Source organism: Euleptes europaea, chromosome 4 (assembly GCF_029931775.1).
Source record: "Euleptes europaea isolate rEulEur1 chromosome 4, rEulEur1.hap1, whole genome shotgun sequence".
Classification (NCBI taxonomy): domain Eukaryota; kingdom Metazoa; phylum Chordata; class Lepidosauria; order Squamata; family Sphaerodactylidae; genus Euleptes; species Euleptes europaea.
Genome location: NC_079315.1, coordinates 10,091,638 through 10,107,104, shown reverse-complemented (window position 1 = coordinate 10,107,104; position 15,467 = coordinate 10,091,638). Strand labels below are relative to the sequence as shown.

Sequence of the window (15,467 nt, the reverse complement as noted above, 5' to 3'; positions counted from 1 at the left end):
CATTTTATTCCTGGATTTACAGCTGTGTTCTGCAGAAATTTAGCTTCTTTGACTGTCTGAAATCAAAGCAGGCTATTAAAAAGGTGAAAGAAGAATACCGTTTTCATGCACAAATTGGTGGCATTGCTGCGAAGGACGCATGAGTCCAACGAAGTCTAACTAGCAGTTGCTTCAGCCAGATTTTGATAATGTGATGCTCGTTGCCACCGGACACCACACATCTGTGGGCTGACTGTTACAGAGTCCATGAGAATCAGGAAGAGATCTTGGTTGGAGTGAATGACCTTGCTGCCTCCTTTGCATTGCGTGCGCCAAGTGCCATCGAGTCGCGGCTGACCTTTGGCAACCCAGTAGGGTTTTCAAGGCAAAAGACTAACAGAGGTGGTTTGCCACAGATAGGAAAAAAACAGAAGTGAGCAGGATTGATAACGGTGAATATTTTTTCAATTGAAGAGTACTGGAGGCACAGTTCGGAGCCAGGAAGTTGAAGTAGAAGAAGAAGTAGAAGAAGAAGTAGAAGTAGAAAAAGAAGAGTTGGTTTATATATGCTGACTTTCTCTACCACTTAAGGAAGAATCAAACCGGCTTACAATTGCCTTCCCTTCCCCTCCCCACAACAGACACCCTGTGAGGTAGTTGGGACTGAGAGTGTGTGACTAGCCCAAGGTAATCCAGCTGCCTTCTTGTGGAGGGGTGGGGAAACTAACCCGGTTCACCAGATTAGCCTCCGCTGCTCACGTGGAGGAGTGGGGAATCAAACCTGGTTCTCCAGATCAGAGTCCATAGCTCCAAACCACCACCCTTAACCACTATACCACGCTGGAAAAGTATCCAGCACATTCCTAAAATTAAGCAATCATTTACTTTTAGCTACTTGTTACTGTTGCAAACTAGTTTTGTCCCCCTTTCATTAAAAATATTTCAAAAGGATAAAATGTTAACGTGCTGTGAGCTCTCTCTGGCACTGAAACACACCTATTCTCAGTTCAAGAACACAAAGAAACCCACATTGCCTTTGAAATTCTTTACAGAAGAGTACAGAGGGTAGGTCTAGGGGCCCAGGCCCAACCTGTGTATCCTGTAATGCGTGAAGAGATATCTCTGATGTTACACGCAGATAGCTCACAGCCTTAGGAGAGGTCTGCAGGAGAGCTGTACCAAGGCATGGGACACAGTTTGACTGACTGCGTGGGGAAGTCCGGTTCTGAACAGAGAAGTGAAGTGATTTTACCAACCTTTAGAAGTCACTTCGCTCCCGCCTCGTTCTTTCCCCGCAGTTCTAGGATGGTGTTTTATAATGAACTTAAATTCTGCTTCGAGGCAAGAGCGAGGCAAATCCCCGGCGTTTCCATGCATAGCCCCAACTTCGGGTTTCTCTCCCCATGCCCATTCTGGCTTCTCCCTCCCACGTGTCTATCCCTCCCATCCAACCCCTTCCCTCAAAGCGAGGCACAAAAGAGGGAGTGAAATCTTCATGAAATGTGCAGGAAGACACCAACTGAAGAGAGGCTGAAAGGCAACTCCTCACAGGGAGCTGTTGAAGAAAGGAGGAGAGGAATACCCAGCTTTGCAAAAGCCCGTGCACAGACAGGGGGCAGTCCCTTTAAGAGCTGACCTGCTCCCTCCAAGTAAACTGCAATAAGGCTGCATTTTCAGGGGGAGGGACTCAGAAGCTCCTTGATTCACTAGGGATGCATAATTAATCACAAGGTACTCCTGGGATTTCTTGGGGGGAGGAAGCCCTTATGCATATAATGTTTGAGAATTCGGATCAAAAAACTGTGCAGCAAACCAAACAAACTTCCCCTGCATAAATGACCTGTGCAGAACGACAAAATCCACTTGCAAACGATCGTTAAAGCGGATTGAAATTGGATTAAAAGTGCATTATTCGGCATGTGCGAAAGAGCCCTGTGTAAAAAGAGAAATTCCTTCCTAACAGGATGCAAACAGTCATGCATGGTCTCACCTCATAAGTCTTGCCAGGGGGAAGAGGAGGAGGAATAATCTGTTTACTCAGCTTCTGCAGCTTTGCCTGATCTTCTGGTTCTGGTGATTTATTCGACTCTGGCGATTTGGAGGGTGATTTAGATTTATCTTTGGATAATCTCTTCTTAGAAAGCTTTCCTTCTTCAGGGATTGGTGGCTCCTTACCCTGGCCTTTTTTTTTGGTACCGACTTTTTCCTTCTTCTCGGTTTTTTTCAGTTCTTTCAACCGTTCTTCTTCTAACAGCCGTTCCTGCTCTTCCTTCCAAGCCTGTGAAAATATATATTTTTTAAAATTCAGTTAATTCTCTTTGTGTTTGTGTTTGGAAATCAGTAATGGCTGCTTTGAGAGGGCTATACTTCATAGTTCTGTCTAAAGCTTCCCCATTCTTTTAGCATCTCACATATTGGGGCACGTGAATGCAATTCGTTTCAGATAAGAACACGGGCTTGGATCCCGTGGAAAATCTCTACTGAAGAAAGGGAATCTCTGTCAGAGGGGTGGAACTTCCTTCCTGCCCACTCCTGCTGCAGCCCCAAATGTCTCCCCCCAAATGGTGATGCTGGGGGCCAGGAGGACTCCATTAATAGCACAAGGGGAGGTCAAAGGTCAGAAATGGGAAGGGGGCATGGTATAAAAAACCCTTCCGTTAGTGGATATTTCCCACTGGATCCAGTCCACTGCTGGAGGAAGTGTGACTTAATGGGAACCGTGAGAATATTTTAGTTGTATTCAGGTAAATTCTAGAGGAATACCTATATTAGTTTGTTGCAGAAAAACCCACAGAGGCTTCCAAGATTAATATAACCTGGAATAACACCAGGAAGACAGTAAACAGCCAGTCAAAATTTTAAAAAGTCCACAGGTGGACACAGCTCGATAGGTCAGGCTTCACTGGCCCTTGCCAGTGAATTGGGGAAGATCCTAGAGTAACCCACTAGGATCTGGGGGACCCAGGTTCAAACCCTTACCCTGCCATGGAAGCTTGCTGGGTGACCTTGGGCCAGTCACTCTCTCTCAGCCTCACCTACCTCACAGGGTTGTTGTGAAGATAAAGTGGAGGAGAGCAGCACAATCTGAGACCTTGGAAGGGGCAGGGTATAAATGAAGTCAATAAATAAACTTGAGGAACCAAGAATTGTGTGTATGAGGGGTGGAGGAGTGGGGAATCGAACCCGGTTCTCCAGATCAGAGTCCACCGCTCTTAACCACTACATCATGCTGGCTCCAAGTGGTAGAGAAAGTCAGCATATAAAAACCAACTCCTCTTCTTTGTCTGGGCAGATTGCATTGGCACTCTGTTTCATGCTCTGGAGCAGGGGTGTCGAACTCAATTGCTATGAAGGCCGGATATGACATACATGTCACTTGGTGGGGCTGGGCCTCACTGGCAGAACAATCTAAGACCTTGGAAGGGTCAGGGTATAAATGAAGTCAATAAATAAACTTGCAGAACCAAGAATTGTGTGTATGTGTGAGGGGTGTGTGTGTCTTGGCTGTGATGTTATCATTATGCCTTCTACTTTGTAAGAAGGACTTCTGGCTGTCTTCTGTGCCTCTGGTGCAAGATCAAACATATAGTCCTGCTAGCACACAAACCTATACAGCAAGGGTGTTGAACAGAATTGTTACGAGGGCCAGATATGACATAGATGTCACTTGGTTGAGACGGGCCATGCTTCGCCAGCCCAAATCGGGATGGGGGGGGGGCTGCCTTGGCTGGCTCACGGGCTGGATAAGAGCTCTCAAGGGGCCAGATCCGGTCATGGGCCTTATGTCTGACACCCCTGCTACAGAGGAAAGGCAAGGGTTCAGGAGTGAGGATGGAACTAACCATGGCACTGTGGATGGTGTACCTTGTCACACTGACCAGCCTGAAATGTGTGCATCTCTGATGCTAGCCCTTTTTTTCTTCAGAAAGCCTGTTGCAACATTAGAGCAGCAGAAGAAGAAGAATTGGTTTTTATATGCCGACTTTCTCTACCACTTAAGGGAGACTCAAAGCGGCTTACAACCACCTTCCCTTCCCCACCCCACAACAGACATCCTGTGAGGTAGGTGGAGCTGAGAGAGCTCTAACAGAGCTGTGACTTGCCCAAGGACACCCAGATGGTTTCATGTGTAGGAGTGGGTGAAACAAATCCAGTCCACCAGTCCTCCGCCGCTCATGTGGAGGAGTGGGGAATCAATCCCGGTTCTCCAGATCAGATTCCACTGCTCCAAACCACCGCTCTTAACCACTACACCACGTTGGTGTACTTGCCATATATCACCTAGTATCTACCCTCCGTATTTCAGAAAAGGTTTCTGGGGTTAAATAACACCTCTGGATTCTGGAAACTGCATTCTGGCCATCCTAAGGGGCTCGGATGCAAATTGTCAGGATCCCTCTGTGCAGGTGGCTACGAAACATTGTTCTTATTACCGCTTCCTCATGCTGCTGTTGTTTATGCAGGAGTTGATCTGGACATCAGCTTAGGTACCAAACACTCAAGACAAGCTAGAGGAACACGTTTTTTCAGGATGCACGAAACCGGGGCTCTTCTTTGTTTACCTTGAGAGAGTCGTCTCGGATAAAAATGTTTTTTTCCTTCTCAGGCACAGGCTCGGGAGAAACTTCTGTTTTGCTTTTGGCACCTTTTGAGAATTGCAGGAAGAATAAAGATCGAAAAATACGTAACTGAAAGTGAAGCCTGGGTTGGTAAAAGGCATTTGCGTCGCCAAACCTGAGGACGTGTGGATAGACTACTAATTTTTTGGTGCTCATGCCAAGCAACCTAGCTAAAAGTTGCCTCTTTCTGTCCCTTAATTCACTTCCTTATCACAAAGCATATTTCTTAGAATCCTGTCTGGGATTATACCTGGCATTGTTCAGTAAATTAATTGCTTGTTTGTTTTTCTCCTGCTTTGTTACCTTTTGCTTTCTGCTTCCTTGCCTTTTAAAATGCCATTTCCGATTTACCTTTCATAATAGATATCTTTCCTTTTTTTAAATATAAGATTGTGCCAGGGGGTTAATATCCTGCCTACTGATATGAAACCCAGCCTAGACATGCTGTCAAGGTTTTACCCACGGTTGCCAACTCCAGCTTGGGAAATTCCTAGAAGTTTGGGGGCAGTGCCTCCGGAAAACAGAGTTTGGGGAGGGGAGGGAGCTTAGACAGGAAGTGATGCTATACAGCAAGGGTGTCGAACTCATTTTTTGACAAGGGTTGGATATGACATAATGTCACTTGGTTGGGCCGGGATGTATACCATAAAATTTAATGCTGGGCTACCAGAGATAAAATCTTTATAGAAGACACAGGCAAAGCCAATTAATAATATTATTTTTACTTTAGTTTTTACTTAAAATACAAACATGTTTAAAGCAATAACACTCTTAGGCCATTTTTGCATGGTAATTAGCAGCGCGTTCCAGGCTGAACCGCCCCGCATATTTTTTGGAATTTTGCACGCTGAACCGTCATTCTGGAAGTGACCGCGAAGCCGGCGCATACCTGCTTCACATTACTAAAGAGCCCATTTAACGCGACCTTTGGTGTTTGCCGTGAAGAATCCCCCTCAAGGAACCATGCAAAACAACAGAGGCACATTAGCTATGCACATGCTAATGGCTATGCAAACAGGAACAAAGGAGCAGGCGAGTGGGGGTGGAATCCGGCCCCCGGGCCTTATGCTTGACACCCATGCCATAGAGTCTAGAAGAAGAGTTGGTTTTTATATGCCAACTTTCTCTTCCACTTAAGGGAGAATCAAACAGGCTTACAATCACCTTCCCTCCCCACAACAGACACCCGGTGAGGTAGGTGGGGCTGAGAGAGTGTGACTAGCCCAAGGTCACCCAGATGGCTTCATGTGTATGAGTGGGGAAACAAATCCAGTTCACCAGATTAGCCTCCACCACTCATGTGGAGGAGTGGAGTAGGGAATCAAACCTGGTTCTCCAGATCAGAGTCCACCGCTCCAAACCATCGCTCTTAACCACTACACCATGCTGGCATTGTCGCCTGGAGATCAGTTGTTATTCCAAGAGAACTCCAGGCCCCACCTGGGGTTCTCTGATTTGTTTTTAGAATTGAACAGGCTCTAATATGCAAAGAGGTGGAACGGTGTGACTTTTAAGGGTTGGGTCAAAGAGAGGCAATCTTGCTGAGAATCTTGAAAGCACACTGCAGGTCCCTAGAAGGCTGTTACAAAAATCTTTTTTATATTTCTTGTCACAGGTGTGACGGGTGATGTAAGCCAATATCCACTGTCTAATGACAGTCATTCCAACCCAATCCAACTTCTTTCTCTGAGATTACAAGTGCTGTGTTTGTCTTGAGGGGAAATTATCTGTGGTGCGCGGAGTGGGATATTCTCTACCTTGTTTCCTGGGAGAAGCATCTTCCAGGACCAGGCTATGCAGTGGTACAAAATGAGAATGTACATAAGCAGCAAACTTACTTTTGCCTTTCTTAGAAGCAGTAGAACCTTTTCTAGCGGCCGGTGGAGACTTGACTTCAACTGGAGGTTTTTCTGCCAACTCTTTAGCTAACCTAAGGGCTTCTAGTTCCTTTGCCATTTTTTCTTCCTGGTATTTGACCTCTTCTTGTAGTATCCACTCACCAATAGAACCGGCTACCAATTCCAAATAATTCCTGGGGGAGGGGGGGGGAAATCAGTTTCTCCTGTTATCAATAATGGCAACATCTCATGCAGAAATCGTAAACTTTTTGTTAGCATTTTATGACTCATTTTTATTACAATACATTTTTATTATAATGCTTTATCAGTGCTATGGTGTACATCCAATGTCCTTCAAATGTCATAGGCATTCAAATCGCATCTGCACAGATCTGTCTGTCTAGTACATTTGTACTGTACAGTACAGAATTCCCAATGTGCCCGGAGGCTCAAAGAGGTTGGGGACCCCTGCCCACATCACCCTCCTGAGCCGGCACAACTGCCAGCTGGGTCTGAGGCAGGCACCAAGGAGCTTGTGATGCTGCAGGGGGCTTCACTTGCTTCTAACATGTCAAGCCAAGCACAACACTCATCTCCCCCCTACCGCCATGTGTTTGTCAGCACAGTGGCATCTTCACAAGTCAATCATCACATGAAGCTGCCTTCTACTGAATCAGATCCTTGGCCCATCGAACTCAGCATTGGTCGTTTATGCACGGGTACTTTAGCTCACATTCACCCCCGGTCAGTCTCCATTTTTCCTTGGAGTTATGCATGAGTTTTCCCTCCATTAGAGATGACCTTGCTGCCAGCCCTCACAAACCCGGGGACTTCCCGTTCCTCTGTCAACCCCATTCTTCTCTTTCCCCTGAGCTCAGCCTAGGAGAAATCCCCATGCATAAGGCAAAGTGCAGGGCTTGGTTTCTCTTATAACACAAGCTTGGTTTCTCTCATAGCCAATTACAAAGCAGTGTGTAAAGAGGCAGGGATTCAAATACTTCCTGCTTTCTGGGAGTTCTTTCTGGGCAGAAGAATGGACTTTTAAAACGAGGCTTGGTTTCCCCCCATTCCTTTTAGAGTGCTCTGTTTTGTTTTTGTCTTTTAAAATGCAATTTGGCTGGGCACTTGGATTTCAACGAGGGGGGGACTTCTCTCTCAAAGAAAGAACTACAGCCAATCACAAAGCGGCATTTCAAGGTGCGGGCTTCTTGTTTTGAGCTTGGAGACTGCTGGTGCATAGTTTCTAAAGAAGAAAGAGCGGGTCCAGTGAGCAACAAGCCTCAGGTAAAACTCCCACGCATAAATGACCATTGTCTACTCAAACCGACAGCGGCTCTCCAGGGTCTCAGGCAGAGAACATCACCTACTTGCATCTCACATCACCTACTTGCCTAGTCCTTTGAACTGGAGATGCCGGGGATTGAACCTGGGACCTTCTGCATGCCAACCAGAGGCTCTGCCACTGAGCCACAGCCTCTCTCCAGTTGATTTACCCCTAGGGTATGGAAGGGTCTCAGGTAGAGGTCTTTCACATCACCTACCTGCCTCGTCCCTTTAACTGGAGATGCTGGGGATTGAACCTGGGACCTTCTGCATGCCAAGCAGATGCTCTACCTCTAAGCCACAGCCCCTCCCCAGTTGATTGACTGCTCTACCACTGAGCCACGGCCCCTACCACTCATTCAATTCTGTCTCCTTACACATGGGACATTTCATCTCTGCAGGCGTCCCACTAGTGCTGGGAGGCCCCGTACTGTCCGATTACCTGAAACCGACATCGGAGTGCAGGGCCACTTTCCACGACTCCTGAAACTGACGACGTTGGTTCATGGGGTTGTGAAGGACCAACAGCAAAGAGTTATCCTGGGTGTGATAATAAGAGTCAAGGCACCGGTAATTCTGGGTTGCACTGTGAAGAACCTGAACACAAGCGAGGAAAATGAAGATGGGCATCACTCAGCCGTTGCTAATGGCGTTGTTGCAGAGGTAGTGAGCTAACAATATTGGTATTACTACTTTGAGGGCTTTAAGAGGGGAGTGGACATGTTCATGGAGGAGAGGGGTATTCATGGCTACTAGTTAAAATGGACACTGGTCATGATGCATACCTATTCTATCTAGTATCAGAGGAGCATGCCTATTATATTAGGTGCTGTGGAACACAGACAGTATGGTGCTGCTGCAGTCATCTTGTTTGTGGGCTTCCTAGAGGCCCCTGGTTGGCCACTGTGTGAACAGACTGCTGGACTTGATGGGCCTTGGTCTGATCTAGAAGGGCTTTCCTTATGTTCTTATGATAATTATACCATATACAATTATATTAGGTGCTGTGGAACACAGGCAGGATAATGCTACTGCAGTCATCTTGTTTGTGGGCTTCCTAGAGGCACCTGGTTGGCCACTGTGTGAACAGACTGCTGGACTTGATGGGCCTTGGTCTGATCCAGCAGGGCCTTTCTTATGTTCTCATTACTACTAAATAAGACAGGGTGCTACTATGGGCAGTGGCTCATGGGACTGAATACTCCTTCAAGAAAAAAAAATAACACATATAGAAACCTAGGCCTTTTATGCAGGGGCGTTTCCTTGCGGTCACCCCCGCTGACTGCTTCAGGGCTTCCTTTTGATTATGCATGCCTTTTCCGACTGTCAGAGGTCGCCTTCCACTCCCCTCGCATACTGCCCATGTCTTCCAGATTCTGGCTAAAACAACATCCGGGAAAAACGGGAAGAGTGAGGCGACCTCTGATGTGCAGAAAAGGCATGCATAATCCACAGACAACACAAGCCTTTATTGGCATATAAAAAAGAAGAACATACATTTGGATAAAACCGAGTATAAAGCATGCATAATCAACAGGAAGCCCTGAAGCAGTTCTAGCTGTTGTCTGAAGAAGTGAGCTGTGGCTCACGAAAGCTCCTACCCTGCCGGAAATTTTGTTAGTCTTTAAGGTGCTACTGGACTCTTGCTCTTTTCTACTGCTACTTTCTACATGTACAAGAGGGAGAGAAAGAAAAACAAAGGTGGGAGAGGTAAGTGGATACCTACATCCCTTCCAATGAAGAACAGCTATGTGTGTCCAAGACAGAGAGAAGAGGCAGGCCCCTCACCTATTTTTAGTGGCAAGGAGACAATTCAGTGCTGTACATAAACTCATTCTACCAGTGGTTTTGAAGAATCCTCTATCAGGGCAGATCTGAACCAGTAGCTCAGATGATAGGTTTAGGGTTCTCTTCAATTTTTTTCTTGAGAGGCCGGCCACTGTTTAAGAAAGGAGCAGCTCAAAAGTACCTGAAAAAGAATATGTGGCTCAAAATGTTCAGCAAAACTCCAGTCGTTTAAACACCGCTGTTGGGTCTTCTGTATGCTTGCTAATTCTATCTCTTGAACGACCTTAGGAGACACCAAGGGAAAACAGTGTTAGGGTCACACCTAGCCAAGGTTTTAATTGGAAAGGAGGCCACAGACCAGAGCCAAAGAGTACCAGTTTCAAATGGGCCGGCGGACGAACACACAAGCGTACATGCTTCCATCATGGCATACCACTTCAAATATATGCAAATATACTACCACACTGACATGTCACACTCTCCAGCACGTGTCAATATATTATTTTGCTTTCTCCTACACCCACCAATCCCCCCCCCCCACACACACTCGCCCACATAGATCCCTCCATCAACACTGGCTTGGCGGTTATGGAAAGATATATAACAGAATTGAAATAACGTGTGAGATATATATAATAGCAGCTTCTTGTTATAGTTAGGAACAAATATAGATGCAGAAAGGTCGCACTGTTTAAAAAAATAATAACATGATATTGTATTCAAAGTCCAAACTAATAACACTAATTGGTATAAAATAGTGGAATTTATATTTCTGTTTAGTAATCATTTTTAATATCGATAGAATATATCCAAGTAAAAAATATAACAGGGATTCTAACAATAATGCTTCAGGTGGTTGTTTCACCTTGCTTATGTTTATGATTTTTCCCCTCCCCCAATATCCTTTTTTAATTTCTGTATCCCACATTTTAAAAAATAATAAAAAAATTTATACAAAACAAAAAAAAAACACTGGCTTGGCAGAGACCTGGGCAAAGCCATTCCTGGAGGGAAATAGTCACTGGAAACGGAAGAAGGGATGGAAAGAAATGTGCTGCCTTCCTTGGCTAGAAATTCCAACACCTAACGCTGTCCACCAAGAAAATTTGCATCTGTTAAGATGGACACGATGGGGATCACAGGCCATTTATGCAGGGCTGTTTCCCTGCGGTCACCCCCGCCAACTGCTTCAGGGCTTCCTTTCAATTATGCATGCCTTTCTCGACAGTCAGAGGTTGCCTCCTGCTTCCCCCCTGTGCGTTTCTGAACATTTTGCCCGGTTTTTCTGGATGCTGTTTTAGCAAGAATCTAGAAAACGTGGGCAAAATGTGTGGAAATGCGCAGGGAAAATGAGGCGACCTCTGATGGTCGGGAAAGGCATGCATAATAAAAAAAGGGAAGCCCCGACGCAGTCGGCGGGGTGACCGTGAGGGAAACAGCCCTGCATAAATGGCCACAGTCAATTTGACAAGTGAGGCCAGGTAGAATTCTATTTCAAGGGAAAGCCCCATGGTTAGTTCACATTGCCTTTTGTGGAGGAAGATCCAGGATTATCAAACCATTTTAGCAGATATATTGAAAAGGCTTGGGAATCAATAAAACCTCTTTCATCTATGGCTGGAACTAGTAAAAATCTTAAGGAAATTCAGTGTTAGAGTGTGTCTCACCCATCAGACCAGTACCAAACTTAGGGACCAGGAAGGTAATTTAGGTAAAGAGCACTACAGAGACTGCCTTCCCATCATCAGAGGGAGGGCAAGGAGGGTTGCGTCAGTGCTCAGCTCCCATGGCCCTTTCTTACATGCGCAGGGTAATGCCTGTTGCCACTTTGGGGTCTGGAAGCAATTTTGCTCCAGACCAGATTGGCCAGGAATCCTGGAGGGTTTTTTTTTGGCCATCTTCTAGGCACGGAGTAGAGGTCATTGGGGGGTGTGGGGAGGGAGGGAGGCAGTTGTGAATTTCCTGCATTGTGCAGGGGGTTGGACTAGATGACCCTTCCAACTCTATGATTCTATGATCAGACATAAGGTACGTTTCACGCCCATCACACAGTTTCTTACCCTATTTTCATATGAACCAGACAAAACGCTTTCGCCACCATCATCGGTTCTTTCAGTATCACCTGGAAATTGTACAGAAAAATACATGATGAGCTTCAGAGGCTGCGGAAGTCTCTCGTCCTGTTACTTGACTGGCTCCTGTTCTTTAAATGCTGGTAGCAGAGTCTCCCTCCTGCCCCACCTCCAGAGTAGTCCCTACATGTCTGAGACGACTGCCCCATCCCTTTCTCTTAGCATTTTTCTTTTTTTGAAGAATGCGCTTCAGAGGCTTCCACACAGAAAGGAGGATTTCTTACGTCCTCCTTTCCGTGAAGGCGGACAGACTTCACTAAGATCCCTACCTCCTGGGATAAAACAGACAAAATAGGATAAGCAGCTCTAGCAACTGTGGGAAAAGGCAAATCTTTCCCCTGACGTCAGATCACAGTCAAACTAGATGTGATGCTGTGTGTGTTAAGTGCCATCAAGTCACTACCGATCCATGGTGACCCTATGAATCAATGTTCTATCCTTAACAGCCTTGCTCAAGTTTTGCAAACTGAGGGCCGTGGTTTCCTTTATAGAGTCCGTCCATCTCTTGTTGGGTCTTCCTCTTTTCCTGCTGCCCTCAACTTTTCCTAGCATGATTGTCTTTTCCAGTAACTCTTGTCTTCTCATAATGTTACCAAAGTACAAAAGATAGCCTCAGTTTAATCAATTTAGGTTCTAGGGTCAGTTCAGGCTTTATTTTTATTTTTTGGCAATCCACGGTATCCGTAACACTCTCCTCCAACACCACATTTCAAAGGAACCTACCTTCTTCTTATTAGCTTTCTTCATTGTCCAGCTTTCGCACACATACATAGTAATAAGGAATACAATGATATGAATTAATTTGATCTTGGTTGCCAGTGATATCTCTCTCTCAGTGATGCCAAGAGATCCACAAATCTTTCTGTCTTTTTTTAGATGGGAAAAAAGAAGTAACACGGAGAGAAGGGATTTAAGACCTTCCACCCCAGTGCAGTTAAGTGACTCAAACTCTACCCCCTGGGCAATTATTAGCCCTGGAAGAAGGGAAGGGGAGACAGGCACCCTCTAACCCTAAAAAGCCAATACTGATTTAATGCTTAAAGAGAGAGCAGAGATTCATTTGGAGGCAATTTTTATGCATGTGAGCAGCCAGGCTAGTGGTTAATTGCAAGCCTGTGGTATACATATACCACAGTGTTATCTTACTTTGGTATTATCCTACTTCTAGTGCTGAGAACAAATACAATTCAGGTGCTCTTTCACCTTCTTAGGCTGGGGGGGGGGATTCCATGCTGTCGCCTGCTCTCAACCTGATACGCATTGACAAACAATTCTATTATATCAAATACTGCCGTTTACAGAACTGGGAACAGGCACAGAATGATCTGTAGGCCCTGCTGGAACACTGGGAAGTCGGCAGTTATTCCATGTAAAGGCAGAATTCCCCAAAGAACTCTGGGTCTCTGAGAGGTGATTGATGGCTCGGATAATGAAACGGTGCTTTCCTTTTTTTTCTGGACCTGGGAGAAGGGAGGAATCTGCCCCTTGGAGGGAGGTGTTTCAAAAGCCTGCGCGCCCCGGGCGTACCAAATCACCTCAGAGGGGATGCCCCTTCCCTTGGCTGAAGTTCTCCCAGTCGGAGGGTGCAAGCGCCATCCACTTCATTCCAGGCAGGGGAAAAAGGGCTGAGGATGGATGGGTTTTGCATTCTGGAAAACGTACTACTATGCCAAGCTGTAGCGTCAAGATGTGGTCTTGCGCCTTTCCTTTCCTGTCCTCATTTGAGGTTGTATCCAAACTTCCATTAATAACTCAACTAAAGGGGTTGGATCTTTTGGGTTCTGTTCTGCTAGCGGAGACACTCTGCCAGTGCGAGGAGCCTTTAGAGAGCCTGTTGCATCAGGGCTCCTTGTGCCAGAGGGACATGGCACTGCTAGCAGAACATGTTCCTGGGATCCAATTCACCGCCTTTTCACGCTTTCACAACGGCCTGCGGAAGTGCAACTAGAAGTACATCACCTGATTCGTTCAGTTCGCTTTTCGCTGACATCCGTCTGCTGCGGCACTGCTGCCTCAGTTGCTTGGCGAACCTCGCAGGATTATCCCATGGGATATAAGGCACCTCGTGGTCTCCTCCGAGCATTCTGCCAGAGCCTTCCAGCTGTCCGGCATCGTCTACCCCGGTCAGCTTCAGACTTTCGAAAGTAAATATTTTAAAAGCTCGTTCAACTTCTGCCCAGTTCAGGTCTTCTGTAGGAATATCAAGGCACAGAAAGAAAATTGCCCTTATTGTTGAGCTTATCTTCCTCAGACAATCTTTGGCGCTCTTGCCAAGATTATGACCAAGAGGGTTTCCATCATGCAGAGATCTCTTAGTGGTAAAGGTAAAGGTCCCCTGTGCAAGATGACCCTGACCCATGGGGTGACGTCACATCCCGATGTTTACTAGGCAGACTCTGTTTGCGGGGTGGTTTGCCAGGGCCTTCCCCAGTCATCTCCCCTTGACCCCCAACAAGCTGGGTACTCTTAGTGATACTGGGGCAATTAAAATATGAATTCCTCAGCAATCGCTTTTCCAAAGAAATAGCGTACTAAGTACCTTTTATCATATATCTAATGCTGAATCTGGCTCCTGTGTAGATATATAGAAGCAGAGAAGGGGGTCCAGGTTCTCTACAAACCTCAAGGTTTCTACAACCCCCAGGTTTGCAGAAAAATCCAAATACAGAGGTAAAAATCGCATATATATATATATATATTTAAAAAAAAACACTAACTGGAGAAACAATGTTTGCGCCCGCAAGCGTCAATCAGATCAATAGTCACCGCCATTTTGGGAGTTGCCTAGCAACCGCACAGCTGGCTGGTGGCGGAAGTGGCTGGAGGAGGGAGGAGCTCGTGGCAGCATGGGCAAAGCAGCCAGGCGAGAAAGGAGGGAGAAAGAAGGGAGGTGAGAAAGAAGGGAGGAGGCGACTGGCCGAACAGGGGACCGAATGAGTGGGCAAGCAGGGAGAGGCATCTGTGGAGACCTTGGGGGGAGAGAGGGGTGTTATGTATGCATGTCTGTATGTGTAATTGCATCAGGGGAAAACAAGCACCCTGTGGAGCTTGGAGTTCCCCAGGGCTCTTGAACTGTATGTTCCCAGTGGCAACTGGGGTTTCCCTCCCCCCCCAATCACAGACTTGGGGGGGAGTGGCCACAGGCGGCCAAGCGGGCATATAAGGAGGGGTCCGATCACAGTAGTTAGTTCCGTTCTTGTTCTCTCAATAAAGCAATTGTTGGAACTCCGTCTCTGACCTCCTGTATCACCCACGCTGACTTAACAGTGGTGACGAGGATGGGGGAGCAGACAGCAGTGGGAGCGAGGCAGCGAGAAAGGGAAGAGGCAAGCAATGGCGGGGATGTACGGGATGGCAGATAGGAGGGAGAAGGTGGTGGTTGGAAGGAGAAGGAGGAGAAGGAGCAGAAGGAGGAGGAGGAGGAGAAGAAGAAGAAGAGTTGGTTTTTATATGCTGACTTTCTCTACCACTTAAGGAAAAATCAAACCTCCCCACAACAGACACCCTGTGAGGTAGGTGGGGCTGAGACAGCTCTAAGAGAGCTGTGACTTGCCCAAGGTTACCCAGCTGGCTTCGTGTGGAGGAGTGGGAAACAATCCAGTTCACCAGATTAGCCTCCGCCGTTTACGTGGAGGAGTGGGGAATCAAACCTGGTTCTCCAGGTCAGAGTCCACCGCTCCAAACCACCACTCTTAACCATTACACTACGCTGGCCGTGTTTGGGCTGGGAGACAGTCTGTGGATGGGCCCCCACCGCCTCTGACAGCCACTTGCGTTGCTTCCTGGTG

The 15,467-nt window shown here is 46.6% G+C and overlaps 1 protein-coding gene across 1 annotated transcript in view; it reads right to left on the bottom strand.

Moving 5' to 3' along the window:
* SPAG17 (sperm associated antigen 17) overlaps nucleotides 1-15,467 on the bottom strand; it is a 114,195-nt gene that overhangs the window by 58,472 nt on the left and 40,256 nt on the right. The window contains exons 14-19 of the mRNA XM_056848401.1: nucleotides 13,634-13,869; nucleotides 9,729-9,830; nucleotides 8,202-8,356; nucleotides 6,437-6,630; nucleotides 4,542-4,624; nucleotides 1,970-2,257 (exon numbers count right to left, since the gene is read on the bottom strand). Of these exons, the coding sequence (XP_056704379.1) occupies nucleotides 1,970-2,257; nucleotides 4,542-4,624; nucleotides 6,437-6,630; nucleotides 8,202-8,356; nucleotides 9,729-9,830; nucleotides 13,634-13,869 (1,058 nt within the window). The remainder of the gene's footprint in view (nucleotides 1-1,969; nucleotides 2,258-4,541; nucleotides 4,625-6,436; nucleotides 6,631-8,201; nucleotides 8,357-9,728; nucleotides 9,831-13,633; nucleotides 13,870-15,467) is intronic.